This window comes from Staurois parvus, unplaced genomic scaffold, assembly GCF_062004578.1.
Source record: "Staurois parvus isolate SC_StPar_1 unplaced genomic scaffold, SC_StPar_1.0 ptg000952l, whole genome shotgun sequence".
NCBI lineage: Eukaryota > Metazoa > Chordata > Amphibia > Anura > Ranidae > Staurois > Staurois parvus.
The window spans coordinates 18,726-33,078 of NW_028318748.1; the positions used below are offsets into that span (position 1 = coordinate 18,726).

The following is a 14,353-nucleotide window of genomic DNA, read 5'->3' on the forward strand; positions in this document are numbered from 1 at the left end:
ATAAAGTTTATTGAAAAAATATGCAGTGGTGGTGCAGCCAGTTCATTTACCCACAAGGGTTGTACAGAATCTGTCAATGAAACTATACTGTATTCAGATCTAAGCAAAGAAGGGTGGTCATAAGTATTTTTGTGATAAATGGTCTGTCTGCGACCTTCCATGAGTGCGTCCTACCAGCACTAATCATTTGACAATCATTAATCAATGCCACGCATAACAAATACCATATGTGTAAATATTAATATTCGTGCAATACCTTCATATTGCAGTGCTAGTGCAGTCTCTAATGACATGAAGCACTCACAATGCTCTGTTGATTATGGCAAAGAGTACGTTTTCATGATCTGTCCACTTTAAAGCCTATGTATTTCTTTGTGTGTTCTAGTGGTGCTGCACAGGACAGAGGATAGAAGATGAGAAAATGAGAGCAGATGGACTCCTGATGGTGGCTGGAATGGTATATTTTCTTGGCTGGTCTCAGGACTGAACGGAGAGGAGTAATTATGAGGCTGACATGCATGTTCTCCTTCATCTTGCTGTTTGGACTTGCCGGCCTCGTTGTTTTTATCCACCTACAAGATCCCGTGGAAATGGTTCACCAGCACGGAGTGGCTCCAGGTCAGACCTTCTTTTTTTGTTTCTTGTCTAAGTCATTTTATGCTGTATTTAGAGCCTGATTTCAGCCAAAGCTGGTAAATTTGGGGAAGGATTAGATACTCTGTCAACCAAGGGCGGACTGACAACTCATGGGGCCCCCAGGCAATAGGGGATCATGGGGCCCCTGTGTCCTAGCCCACACTCAAAACACACCCAAAAAAGCCTATGAAAGGTACCAGGGGCATCTCATGGGGCCCCCTACTGACTCCTGGCCCTCGGGTAGTGCCCGAGTTCCCAAATGGTCAGTCCACCCCTGCTGTCAACTTTCCAGATGATGGGAAATCCCTTGATCAGGGACATAACTTCAGTAAAATGAAGAAAGCTTAGAACATCCAACAACATTTTTGTCTCTGGTGGCAATTGTACTCCATAATTTTTGTATTAATATCAGAGATAAGAGGTAACCTCCCATATAGGACATGTCCATATCTAGGGGAGGGTGCTGGGGTGGCCTGTGCCCCCAGGTTTTCTTCTTGCCCCTACCCAGCTTGACCAGTGTCATCAGCAGGGTGGACCCTATAATGAACCACTGAAGCCCAGCCCAACAAACACAGTGCAATAGTCACAAGGATACAAGGAAAGTGTTTGGACCCCCAGATAAGACCGGATAGATCCGGCAATGATATAGGGTCACAGACCATAAGAATCTGGCAGAAATATTAACTCTTCTCCACTTTATCCAGACTGAAAAAAATATGGCTGGAGTTAGGCTTTAAAATTATGTACTGTGAAAAAGGCTCATCAGTGTGCCTGTCCGTATTGCCCAAAGCAGGCAATAACAGTATCTCCCATACTCTCCCATGCTGCATGGAGAAAAGTAAAGGGATGATCTGTCATAGTTGGGGGCTCCTACGGGATTTTGGGAAGGGAGGTTCTAGATTTGCTTTTCCATGTGATGTTGGTTTAATAATGTGGATATGTTATGAGAGAATTGCGATCGTCAGCTCACTAGTTGCTTGGCTTTGGTGGACATCCTTTGTCTGTGTTACCAAGATAGCCAATCGGAGTTCTTTCCTTACTCTCCCATGCTGTACAGGGAAAAGAAAAGAAAAGATCTGCTATAGCTGGGGGCTGATATGGGATTTTGAGATGGGAGATTTCAGGTTTCCTGGTTTATGTGATAATGGTTTACTAATGTGGATGTGTTATGTGAGGATTATGGGCATCAACTTACTAGTTGCCTGGCTGTGGTGGACATCTGCTGGCTGTGTTCCCTAAAACAGCCAATCAGAGTCTTGCCCTTACTCTCCCACGCTGTGTGGGGAAAAGTAAATGGACAATCTAATGTAGTTGGGGGCTCACACGGAACTTTGAGATCAGATAATCCAGATATGCTTTTCTAACTGATGTTAATGTATTAATTTAGATCTCTTATGAGAGTATTACAGTCATCAACTTACTAGTTGCCTATCTGCGATGGTCATCTGTAACAAGTTAGCCTGCAGTTTCTTGTTTGTGTATTCTTACCTCCTTGCTGCAGTGCTGTTCCTGATCCCTTTCACATGTGTGTTTGTCTGTGTTCACCTATGGGCATCGTCTGCTGTTCTCTGGGTTTTTTTTCCTTCCCTTCCATCACTTCCTGGCCTGTCTCTTTGTTTGCCTGCCTATATAAGATATGCTCAGTCTAGGCCACTTTGCCTGAGCAACTGCCTAGTTGTGTGAGCTCCTGTGTGTTGCTATTGCCTGTATCCTGCATTGACTACTTGTGTACCGACCCCGGCTTCGTTCTCTGACTGTGCTTGTTTTCCGCCTGTCCTGACCGGCTAGTCGGCTAGTCTATTGGACTATTTCACTATAAATAGTAAAATGTTCGCAGTTTGTCGCCATTGCCCGGCCGTGTGCAATTTTAAAGAGTGACATGTTTGGTATCTATTTACTCGGCATAACATCATTTTATATATTTTACAAAAGAAATGGGTTATGTATTGTGTTTTTGCATTAAAATTCAAATAATTTATTTTTCCCCAAAACATTTTGTTTGAAAAACCACTGCGCAAATATTGTATACATAGCAAAAACCCACCAATTTATTCTCCGGGGCCTCTGCTTTAAAAAAAATATAATGTTTGGGGGTTCTAAGTAATTTTCTAGCAAAAAAAACTGTTTCATGTAAACATAAAATGCCAGAAAAAGTCTGGTCCTTAAGTGGATATGCAAAAAAAGGGATAAAACATGGGAAAATATGCATTTTTTTTTTCATGTGTACAGGATTTTGGCCAGTCATACACTGTAATCTCTATGGAGGAGGCATCAAGGTGGACTTTTTAAGTACACAACAATAAAAATGTATTATGGCTGACGTCATCAGAGTGTGGTTGGATTTCTTGTTCTGCATAAACTGAGATTGGGGACCTATACGGCCAGCACCTAATCCCACGGGTGGGGGTAGAGTGTTCGCCCGAAGTGACGGCTTCTTCTTTTCATACACTTTAATCTCACAAGGTATACTTTAATAGGAAAAATTGCCCAATAATTTCCTAAATGAGTGATTGTTGAGGTATGTCCTACTTTCTTTGAAGCCTATGGAGGAGAAGAGATGAGATCAGTTGCTAACAGCTTCTGCTATGTGATTAAATTGCTGCATTTTGCAAGTGTAGATCAATCGCTCAGTTGCACTATTGAACATCTCTTATGTAGCAACTCAAATTCATTGTTTGTATAGATGGGTGAATGCAGCATGCATTGTGTTTAAGATCAGTTTGAGACAGTTCTGAGTTCCATCAGAGTTCCTTCACAGGTCCTTTTACCCACAGTTGACCTCCTCCCAAACTTTTTCAAGGTGATGAATTCCTATTAAATGAAATCTATTAAATTGTATGGGGCAGAAGGAGTTTTGATTCATATCGATACCCATGTACCCAGCCCATTAAAAGCAATTTTGAGCATCCCAATTGAGCTACCTAAGATGGGCCTTATTTAACCCTCACCTCTTTCTTTGGTTGACTGTTTTCAATGTATCAGTTTGTAGGTGGTTGGTGGATCTTGGTTCAGTTCTTCAGCTTTTAAGAGATCCAATAAAAGCAGTGTAATGTTTGCAGTCAATGGAAATGGAAAGTTTGGAATTAAGGAGATAACCTCTTATTGTCTGAAGACCAGGCTTTCTCAACCAGGGTTCCTCCAGGGCTGGCAGGGGATGCTTGAGCAATGAGAAACCTCTGCCTCTCAGATGGGAAACCACTATTAACAATTACCTTTTTAGCTATCTTTAAGGGGGGGGGTTATTTTCCTAATTCCAACAAATGTAAAGAGCATTCCTCTTAATGACCATCACACTAGTGTACTGCGATCTATTGACATAGTAATTATTAGCAGGGGTTCCCTGAACCTGGAAAGTTGTTTCAAGGCTTCCTCCGTGTTCAAAAGGTTGAAAAAGGCTGTGTTGGGCTGTGTGACAGTCTTGCTTTCATCTGTAGTGGAAAATTCAAGACATTTTCAGTTGAAAGGAAATCATTGTTATTGGTGTTATTCTTTGTAAAAACAGGTGACATATTTCAGGGTATCACCTACCCCCCTTTCTTCAGGGTTCTTTGGTGGGTGATGTCTGTAATTTTATACAGATGGCTGCTAAGGGTTCTTCTGGATGTTGTGAATGGTTGGCACCCGTTCTCTTAGTGTTCTGTCCAAGGGGTATGGTACAAAAAATAATCAGTTTAGAGTTGTAATGTGTCACATGAGGATTTTGTCCCAGCTTACACCCCGTTATATGGGCACCTCCATTGTCTCTCAGCAGGGAATCCATAGACTGATCCCCTGTTGAGTCAGATCAGAATGGAGACATTCATGTCTGCTTCGTTTTTTTTCTCCATCTTTTTATATTCCCTATGGACGAAACAGATGTACAGTATGTCCACCTATGTCAACCCACATCTGGGTGGATCTGCCTGCACTGCATAGAGAGACCTAGTGATGTTCTCCCTGAGTCCAACACTAGATATGTAATGAAAAAAGAAATATTTTAGGTAAAAATGTCATTAACATGTTGATAAGGAGGGAGGGAGGAACCAGGGAAGGCAAAGTATAAGCAGATTAAACTTCAGCTTGACGTTCCCCACTAGGACCATAACCCTGAGATCCATTATGGCTGTGTCTATGGTATCAACAGGACGGAATATGAAACCGGGTACATGTAGAGGATAAAAAGCTTCTGCAGCTCTTTCGTCACAAATTTTGCTGGTTTGCAGCCTCCATGGTTCCTCGGCCCCTAGCAAATGTCACATTATCATCGGGGCCTGCTCTAGAAATGTTTCACAAAGCTTTACACGCGGCTTTTAAAATGTAATATATATGCAAATCATGTCCAAATGAAATAAAATCCAGCTGATACCGTTTGATATTGAATACAAATAACTATTTGGATGCGAGCAGTCTGCATAAACCAATTTTTACATCTAAGGTACTGCTCACACTTCACCAGAAGAACATGGCATCACCTGTGAGCTGCAAACTGCTGGGGACAAGGAGGCACATCTTAAAGTAAACCTAACATCAAATATATATATATTCATGCTGAGTTTGCATCAGTGTAACACTCCGAGGTATTTATTACCTCTCACAGTGATCACAGGACTCCCCCTGACAATGCCTTCATCTGCTCTTCTCTCCAGAAGGACAGCACAATCTTTGTTCAGGTATCAGCCAGGGTCACCATCTACTTCCTGGACTCTGTTTTGTTTTTAGAAGGTTTACTTTAAGCAGATTCTATTCATATGTAAATTATAGTAATATGTTGACCCAGTAGAGTACTAGAAGTTGAAATGGGACAAAATAGCTACCGAAATAGATTTTCGCTGGTGTCTTGGCTTTCCATGCCTTTTTGCACCTCCCTTTCTTCATGTGTTCAATACTTTTTCCCTGCGTCATTCCATTTTATTACACATAACTCAATTTCTGAACTCATTTGTTTTGGTTTGTTTGTATGTATGGATAAGCGCTGCTTAAATTGACGGCGCTATATAAGTACCTGAAATAAATAAATAAATAAATTGCATGGGCTGTTACTAACGTGGTGAAAATTGTCAATAGTCACCTTCAGAAATATATTTACCTAAAAAAATGGTTACGTGTTCAATACTTATTTTACCCGATATATATATATATATATATATATGTACAGTAATTTATTTATCTTCTAGACAAAGCTTTGTGGACACCTGACCATCACACCTAGATGACCTTGTTGAACATCCTGTTCCAATACCATGGTTGTTAATATGGAGTTTCCCCCCTTTTGGGCTTTTGGGGCTATAGAAGCCTCCACTCTTCTGGAAAGGCTTTTCGGAGTGTGTCTGTCGGAATTTGTGCCTGTTTGGACAGCCCATTCTAAATCTAAATCTAAATATGGAGTCGCCCCTTCTCCATGGCCATTAATATGGAGTTGGTCTCTCTTTGTGGCTGTAACATCCTCCATTTCTCTTGGAAGATGTTCTGCAAGATTCTGGAGTGGGCCCTTTTTTGTGACCTTAGATACTGATGTTGGATCAGAAGACATGGCGCACAATCCATCATCTGCCACAATCCATCTTAAAGGGGTTTAGTAGGGTTGAAGAAAGGGTTCTTCCCAGGCCACTTGAGTTCCAACAGTTGGTAGACACATACCTGACCACTGCATTTATAGGGGCCTGTTGAACATCCCATTCCATACCCATGGTCATTAAGATGGAGAGTTGGACCCCTTATACCAATCTTCACTCTTCCTGAAAGGCTTTCCATTTTGCAGGGCATCTGTTGGACTTTGTGCCCATTTGTGAGGTCAGGTACTGATGTTGGATGGGAGGAGACCTGGCTCAACATCAGCATTCCAATTCATCCCAAAGGTGTGCAATAGGGTTGAGGTCAGGGCTCTGTGCAGGAAACTCAAATTCCTCCACACCAAACTAGTCACACCATTCCTTTATGAAGCTGGCTTTGTACACTGGGGCACAGTCATTGTGGAACAGAAAAGGGTCTTCCCCAAAATGTTTTCCAATGTTGAAAGCATACAATTGTCTACCTTCATGAACAGTACCCTCACTTCGAACGTCTTCACCCAATCATTTGAAGGGTTGTCCACATAGGTTGGGCCATATAGTGTAGAATTCAGAAAAAATGGGCTTACTATGCCACACAGAGCTGCCTGATTTGAAAGACTTATATCTGTGAAGTGGAAGGAAAATTATTTTTCAAATGTTTTAGAAATATCTGAAAAGTGCGGCATACATTTGTATTCAACCCCCTTTACTCTGATACCCCTTACTAAAATCTAGTGCAAACAATTGCCTTCAGAAGTCACCTAATTAGTAAATAGAGTCTGTCTGTGTGTAATTTAATCTCAGTATAAATACAGCTGTTCTGTGAAGCCCTCAGAGGTTTGTTAGAGAAATATAGTGAATAAACAGCATCATGAACGCCAAGGAACACACCAGGCAGGTCAGGGATAATGTTGTGGAGAAGTTTAAAGCAGGTTTAGGATATAAAAAAATATCTCAAGCTTTGAACTTCTCACAGAGTACTGTTCAATCCATCATCCAAAAATGGAAAGCGTATGGCACAACTGCCAACCTACCAAGACATGGCCGTCCACCTAAACTGACAGGCTGGGCAAGGAGAGTATTAATCAGAGAAGCAGCAAAGAGGCCCATGGGAACTCTGGAGGAGCTGCAGAGATCCACAACTCAGATGGAAGAATCTGTCAACAGGACAAGAATTAATTGTGTGCTCCACAAATCTGGCCTTTATGGAAGAGTGGCAAGAAGAAAGCCATAAGAAGGCCTGTTTGCTGTTTGTGAGAATCCATGTGGGGGACGCAGCAAACATGTCGAATAAGGTGCTCTGGTCATATGGGACCAAAATTGAACTTTTTTGCCTAAAAGCAAATCGCTATATGTGTGGCAGAAAACTAACACTGCACATCACCCTGAACACACCATCCCCACCGTGAAACGTGGTGGTTCACCTTCCAGCAAGACAACGACCCTAAACATCCAGCCAGAGCTACAATGGATGGTTCAGATCAAATCATATTCATGTGTTAGAATGGCCCAGTCACTGTTCAGACCTAAATCCAATGGAGAATCGGTGGCAAGACTTGAAAATTGCTGTTCCCAGACGCTCTCCATCCAATCTGACAGAGCTTGAGCGATTCTGCAAAGAAGAATGGGCAGAAATGTCCCTCTCTAGATGTGCAAAGCTGGTAGAGACATCCCCAAAAAGACTTGCAGCTGGAATTGCAGCCAAAGGGGGTCCTACAAAGTATTGACTCAGAGGGGCTGAATACAAATGCCGCCACACTTTTCAGATATTCATTTGTAAAAAATTTGGAAAACATGTCTCATTTTTCTTCCACTTGACAATTATGTGCCACTTTGTGTTGGTCTATCACAGAAAATCCCAATAAAATACATTTACGTTTTTGGTTGTAACATGACAAAATGTGGAAAATTTCAAGGGGTATGAATACCTTCTCGAGGCACTGTGTGTGTGCGTGTGTATATATATATATATATAATTATTTTACCTATAGTGTCCCAGTAAATGTCTTTCATAGCTGCTGATTTGCTTAGTGTTGGCATAGAGCGGCGTCCTCAGCCGGAGCAGATTGTATCGGCACGCAGAGAGAACCTTAAGTAATGCTTTCATTACTCTACGTCAGTAAAGTACTCTTGACAGTGCCTGTTTGTGTTGATTTGTTTCCATTTGTCTCCCCTTCTATCTGTGCTTCCCATTGCAGCCTAATTGTGATGCCGTTCCGAGCAGGCAATATCCAAGTCATTTTCCACAACATTAGTTACAATTTTCTTCTGCTTTCTGCTGAAACAATCCCGTCCGGTTGGCTTCTGCGAACAGATAAACTTTGATTGCATTTATCCATAGGAAAGCAAATCTTGCAAAGTGCATGGCCCCCGTACGGCCTGCCCTCCCCACTCCATTTGGATAAACCTTCCACTGGAAGATTGCATTCATGAGTCGCTTTGGAGAAGAGCGAAGAGGGCGTTTTTTTGTCGGAATGTTCAACATTCTGCTTCGGCACCATAATAACTGCTATTTACAGGGCTGCAGGCAAACAGGTGACTGATGATGTTTAGGGACAAGGAAATGTATACTGTTAAATGGCAAGCCTATTGCCTTCAGCATTTCAAGAATGACTTTGGTTTAAAGGCGCAGACCACAGTCAACATGGTGTTGAAAGCAGCTTAGAGATCGCAGCGGCTAAAGTTACAGCCAAAACTCAAGTCAGGGTCTCTACCTTCTGACTTCTGAGGTTCCTAATTGGTTAACAAGGCTTCCCATTGGACCATAGGAAGGTTCAAGAGGCAATGTTGGGTTAAGGCCATGGGGCAAGCCCAACGATTGGCTTAGAACTTCAGCTGCCTGTATGTCTAATCCTACTGATCTGGTTTAAAGTATGCCTAAAGGCAAAACTTTTTTTTTCCAGTTTTGGACAGTCTAGAGCAGGGGTGTCAAAGTATGAAGTAAGTTTGTCTACCATTCCATTCACAACCGTTCCAGTAAAGAAGACCTGGGGCACTGTGCCCCAAACACGTTTAGTGTCTTGTAAGTTCCTCTGTCCCAAGGGTGTCAAACTGGTGGCCCTCCAGCTGTTGCGAAGCCACAAGTCCCATCATGCCTCTGCCTTTGGGAGTTATGCTTGTAACTGTCAATCTTGCAATGCCGCATGGGAGTTGTAGTTTGGCAACAGCTGGCCACCAGTTTGACACGCTTGGTTTACACTAGAGGGATTATAACACTTACCTGGTTTTATTGCTGTCTGTGTTCCCATTAAGGAGATTCTCCCTCTATATTTGTCCTGTTTACCATTATTATTGAAAGTAAAAGTAATAGAAATTGTCTCCAGAAAAGTAATAGAGGAGAAATCTTTCAATGGGGACACTAGTTCTTGTGACCTGGGGGTCCCCTAGGAACTCCTTAAAGCGGAGTTCCACTCAAAAGTGTAAGCTCTGCTTATTTGCTCCCCCCCTCCACTGCCAAATTTGCCACCTTTTGGGGGGGAGGGGAGAGCAGATACCTGTTTTTGACAGGTCCCCGCTCCCACTTCCGGCTCAGTTCGCTGTGGCGAAGTGAGTCGGAAGTTCGGCCACTCCTCCCTCCCATACAGTTTCTTGGGAACTTTCACAGGTCAAAAAACAAAGAAAAAAGGCTGCACACCGATAGGCTAACCTCAAAATAATTTATTATTGGACAATAATAATAATTAAATTATAATGAGGTTAGCCTATCGGTGTGCAGCCTTTTTTCTTTGTTTTTTTGCTGGTTGGTTAGGTGCAGGGGCGGACTGACAACTCATGGGGCCCCGGGGAATAGGGGATCATGGGGCCCCTGTGTCCTTGCCCAAACTCAAAAAAGCCTATGAAAAAGGTACCAGGGTCATCTCATGGGGCCCCCTACTGACCCCGGGCCCTCGGGCAGTGCCCGAGTTTCCAAATGGTCAGTCCGCCCCTGGTTAGGTGGCACCCTTCCATACCTTTTGGTGGCACCTCTATTATCAGTGACCGATTGCGGACTCCCCAGCTTTCCTCTCTCCCCTTTTCCCTTCTTGTTACCACTTTCACAGGTCCCAGGAGACTGCCGGACCAATCAGGAGGTGCAGCATGTGCAGCAGGCACTGGGCTGTGAAGCCGCAAGCTGTCACAGCCTGGTGCCCACAGTTGAGATGCCGGCGCTGTGCAGTTTTTGTAGCTGCTGACTTTTAACAAACACAAAAATGTCTGAAACTTTAATTTGTAGGGCTTTCCTCTCACTTCCTGTTTAGCTATGGGACAGGAAGTGAAGAAAAATCTCCACAATTGGGCACAGTTGATGAAAAAAAACCCTCCCTTGCTGTATCCAAAATAAAAAATAATAAAATGTTTTCCCTTTAGTTCTACTTTAATATAACCTCTGCTTATATATTTTTTTTCTTAAACCCGTGTTTGGTGTGAACGGTCCATGCTTGTGCCCAGGGGCGGACCGACAACTCATGGGGCCCCGGGCAATAGGAGATCATGAAAGAGGAATGTAGCAACCGAATGCATGAACTGTGGACTCCCCGCTATGGTGGTCCCCACATGGAAGAGGAAATGTAATGCAGGCCTTGCTGCCCTCAACAGACCAAGGATATCCAAAAGAAACTGTACATAAAAGACAAAAAAGAAGGCGCACTGGCCTAGTGCATTACCTTAAAAATAGGGTTTATTAATAAAAAGTGAATACTCACAAAAATAAAATGGTGTAAAATCAGATAAATGCGGGAAGCATGTCACACTGGACAGCAGTATGGTACAGGAACCCCTGTGGACGGTCTGGTTTGAGAATGGAGGCCTCTGGATAGCAGGTGACTGACGCGTTTCGAGGAAAACACCTCTTCTTCAGAGCCAATAGGAGATCATGGGGCCCCTGTGTCCTTGCCCATACTTAAAGCACACCCAAAAAAGCCTATAAAAGGTACCAGAGGAATTTCATGGGGCCCCCTACTTACCCCGGGCCCTCGGGCAGTGCCCGAGTGCTCGAATGGTCAGTCTGCCCCTGCTTGTGCCTGACCGTCTCTCTCTGACCAGATGGTACTTTGTATGATTTGGCTTATCACCAGGGGAGGACTGAGAACTCATGGGGCCCCCGGGCAATAGGGATCATGAGGCCCCCGTGTCCTTGCCCACACTCAAAGCACACCCAAAAAAGCCTATAAAAAGTGCCAGGGGCATTTCATGGGGCCCCCTACGGACCTCGGGCCCTCGGGCAGTGCCTGAGTGCTCAAATGGTCAGTCCATCCCTGCTTACCACTCCCAGGGCAGGAATGGTCCCAACGGCACCGGCTTAAAGATGACCTGTCATTTGCAAACAGCCAGTTTTCTGCACTTTTCAGTGATGCTAATTGAGAGAGCGAGGACGATCCTGCGTGGAGGGATTATTTGCTCGTTATTATGGATTGTAGCAATCACACTATTCCATTTCCTGTAAGAGAATCTTTGCTGATGATCTATTTGGAGAGCCGCAGGTCCCCCCGGATAGCGAGGAGTATATCTGTGTCCGTTCTTCCGAGCTTGGTATCGCGTTTCCTGCACATGCCGGCGTATTTCGGCTGGAATTACTCAGGAGATCATCATCACGGTGTGTCCTGGTATTCTATGTCTCCGATTAGCATCAGAACCTTCTTTTGTGTCTTTTTCAATCCATATTATCACGCTTTTACCCGGATAGTTTCCAAGGCTGAATTTCAAGGGGGTTTAGTCTCCCCGCACACGGGGTGTTTTGATAACGCTGGTAAAGTTAGCTGTAAAAAGTCACGGTAAAAACGTGAGTTTTTTAGTGTGTTTGTATTAGCGATTTGCCGTGTTTTTTCGCATTTGCGTTTTTTTAGAGGTTTTCTTTACCCCCCAATTTTTTTTTTGGCAAAAAAAGTCCGAGAAACGCTAGTTTGCCGCAATTTACCGCGCTTTTCTGCGTTCTTCAGCATTAGAGCATTTTTGGTTCTCATGCAGACGTTTTTACAGCGGCTGTTTTGGGCGTTTTTATGTTATTTTCTACAGTCAATAAACTCCCCAGAATGTTATCCTATGTCTCCATGCACACATAGACTGGAATCAACGTTTTTTGGCTGGAAAAAGGAAGGAGAAATCTATTGCTGATGGAAGGTGTATTGATGCTGCCTACTTGGAGATCTGTTGTTGCTTGTGGGGTCTGTTGTTGCGCGCGTGTGGGGGGGGAGTGCAATTGGTGCTGAGTGGTCAATTGTTTCTGGGAGGGATCTATTGTTGCAGGGTGGGTCTATTGTTGCTGGTGGGGGATCCATTGGTGCTTAGTGGCCAATTGCTGCTGGGAGTGATCTACTGTTGTGGGAGGGGTCTATAGTTGCTGGCCGACGGAGGATCTATTGATGCTGGCTGCTGGGAAATCGCTTGTTGCTTTTCGGGATCTATTGTTGCTGGATGGTATCTGTTGTTGTGGGGTTATTGTGTTGCAGGGGGTCTATTGCTGCTGGATTGTATCTGTTGTGGGGTTATTGTGTTGCAGGGGGTCTATTGTTGCTGGGGGGGGGTCTATTGTTGCTGGATGGTATCTGTTGTTTTGGGGTTATTGTGTTGCAGGGGATCTATTGTTGCTGGATTGTATCTGTTGTGGGGTTATTTTGTTGCAGGGGTCTATTGTTGCTGGGGTGATCTATTGTTGCTGGATTGTATCTGTTGTGGGGTTATTGTGTTGCAGGGGGTCTATTGTTGCTGGATTGTATCTGTTGTGGGGTTATTGTGTTGCAGGGGGTCTATTGTTGCTGGGGTGATCTATTGTTGCTGGATTGTATCTGTTGTGGGGTTATTGTGTTGCAGGGGGTCTATTGTTGCTGGTTGGATCTATTGTTGCTGGATTGTATCTGTTGTGGGGTTATTGTGTTGCAGGGGGTCTATTGTTGCTGGGGGGATCTATTGTTGCTGGATGGTATCTGTTGTTTTGGGGTTATTGTGTTGCAGGGGGTCTATTGTTGCTGGATTGTATCTGTTGTGGGGTCTATTGTGTTGCAGGGGGTCTATTGTTGCTGGGGGGATCTATTGTTGCTGGATGGTATCTGTTGTTTTGGGGTTATTGTGTTGCAGGGGGTCTATTGTTGCTGGATGGTATCTGTTGTGGGGTTATTTTGTTGCAGGGGTCTATTGTTGCTGGGGGGATCTATTGTTGCTGGATTGTATCTGTTGTGGGGTTATTGTGTTGTTGGGGGTCTATTGTTGCTGGGGGGATCTATTGTTGCTCAGGGGATCTATTGCAGCTGGCGGCAAGGGATCTATTTGATTGCTTTTCTTGTTATTAGTAACAAATTGCACACAAATTACTCACTAATAAGACACCATCCCACCTATGTGCTGCGTACAATTGTAATACCGATGTGATACGTAATGTAATCACGGTTACAAAAAAAAATGCAAATGTGCCAAATAATTGTAACCGGTATTTGGAGAGATGCTGGGTGTATCTTTTTGTGTCCGTTCCCTACTGCAGTCATTATTATTCATTTGGGACCACCGATCAATATCAGGATAGCAATTGCCTATCCATAACATTTCCAAGACAGTTGGCGACCAAGTTGATGTCACACAATTAATATTTGTTATCTCTAAGGATGGAAAAAAAATACAACTGCTTTTTTTCTAAAGAGACAATGTCACCCCCCCCCCCCCCACCTGAACCCCCAGAACACCTTTTATCATCTGCCAGTGAGAGGGCCTCCCTATGGGCAGCTAGATCCCCAGTGCCATCACATGGGAGGAGGTCACATGGTTCCCTAATCCCTGAAGCATTGGCTGCAATGGAGGAGGGAGCAGAGACCGGAGTGCTGGTAAGAGGAGTATCATTGGGTTGGGAAAGGGATGGGGGCAGGGGCGGACTGACCATTTGGAAATTCGGGCACTGCCCGAGTGCCCGGGGTCAGTAGGGGGCCCCATGAGATGCCCCTGGTACCTTTTTCATAGGCTTTTTTGAGTTTAGGCAAGGACACAGGGGCCCCATGATCCCCTATTGCCCGGGGGCCCCATGATCCCCTATTGCCCGGGGGGCCCCATGAGTTGTCAGTCCGCCCCTGGATGGGGGTGATTCTTTGCAGAGCCTCCATCACTTTGGCCTGAATGGGAATGGTGACAGGTTCTCTTTAAATTAAAAGTAAACCCAATTGCTTGTATCTCAAACAAGCTTTAACATGGGCAGCACAGTGGCTAAATGGTTAGCACTTCCGCCTGGCAGT

At 44.1% G+C, this 14,353-nt stretch overlaps 1 protein-coding gene across 1 annotated transcript in view; it reads left to right on the forward strand.

The window, feature by feature from the left end:
• The first annotated feature begins 389 nt into the window (after positions 1 to 389).
• Positions 390 to 14,353, forward strand: part of CHST8 (carbohydrate sulfotransferase 8) — a 362,065-nt gene continuing 348,101 nt past the window's right edge. The window contains exon 1 of the mRNA XM_089656955.1: positions 390 to 618. Coding sequence (XP_089513081.1) covers positions 504 to 618 — 115 coding nt within the window. The 5' untranslated portion in view covers positions 390 to 503. The remainder of the gene's footprint in view (positions 619 to 14,353) is intronic.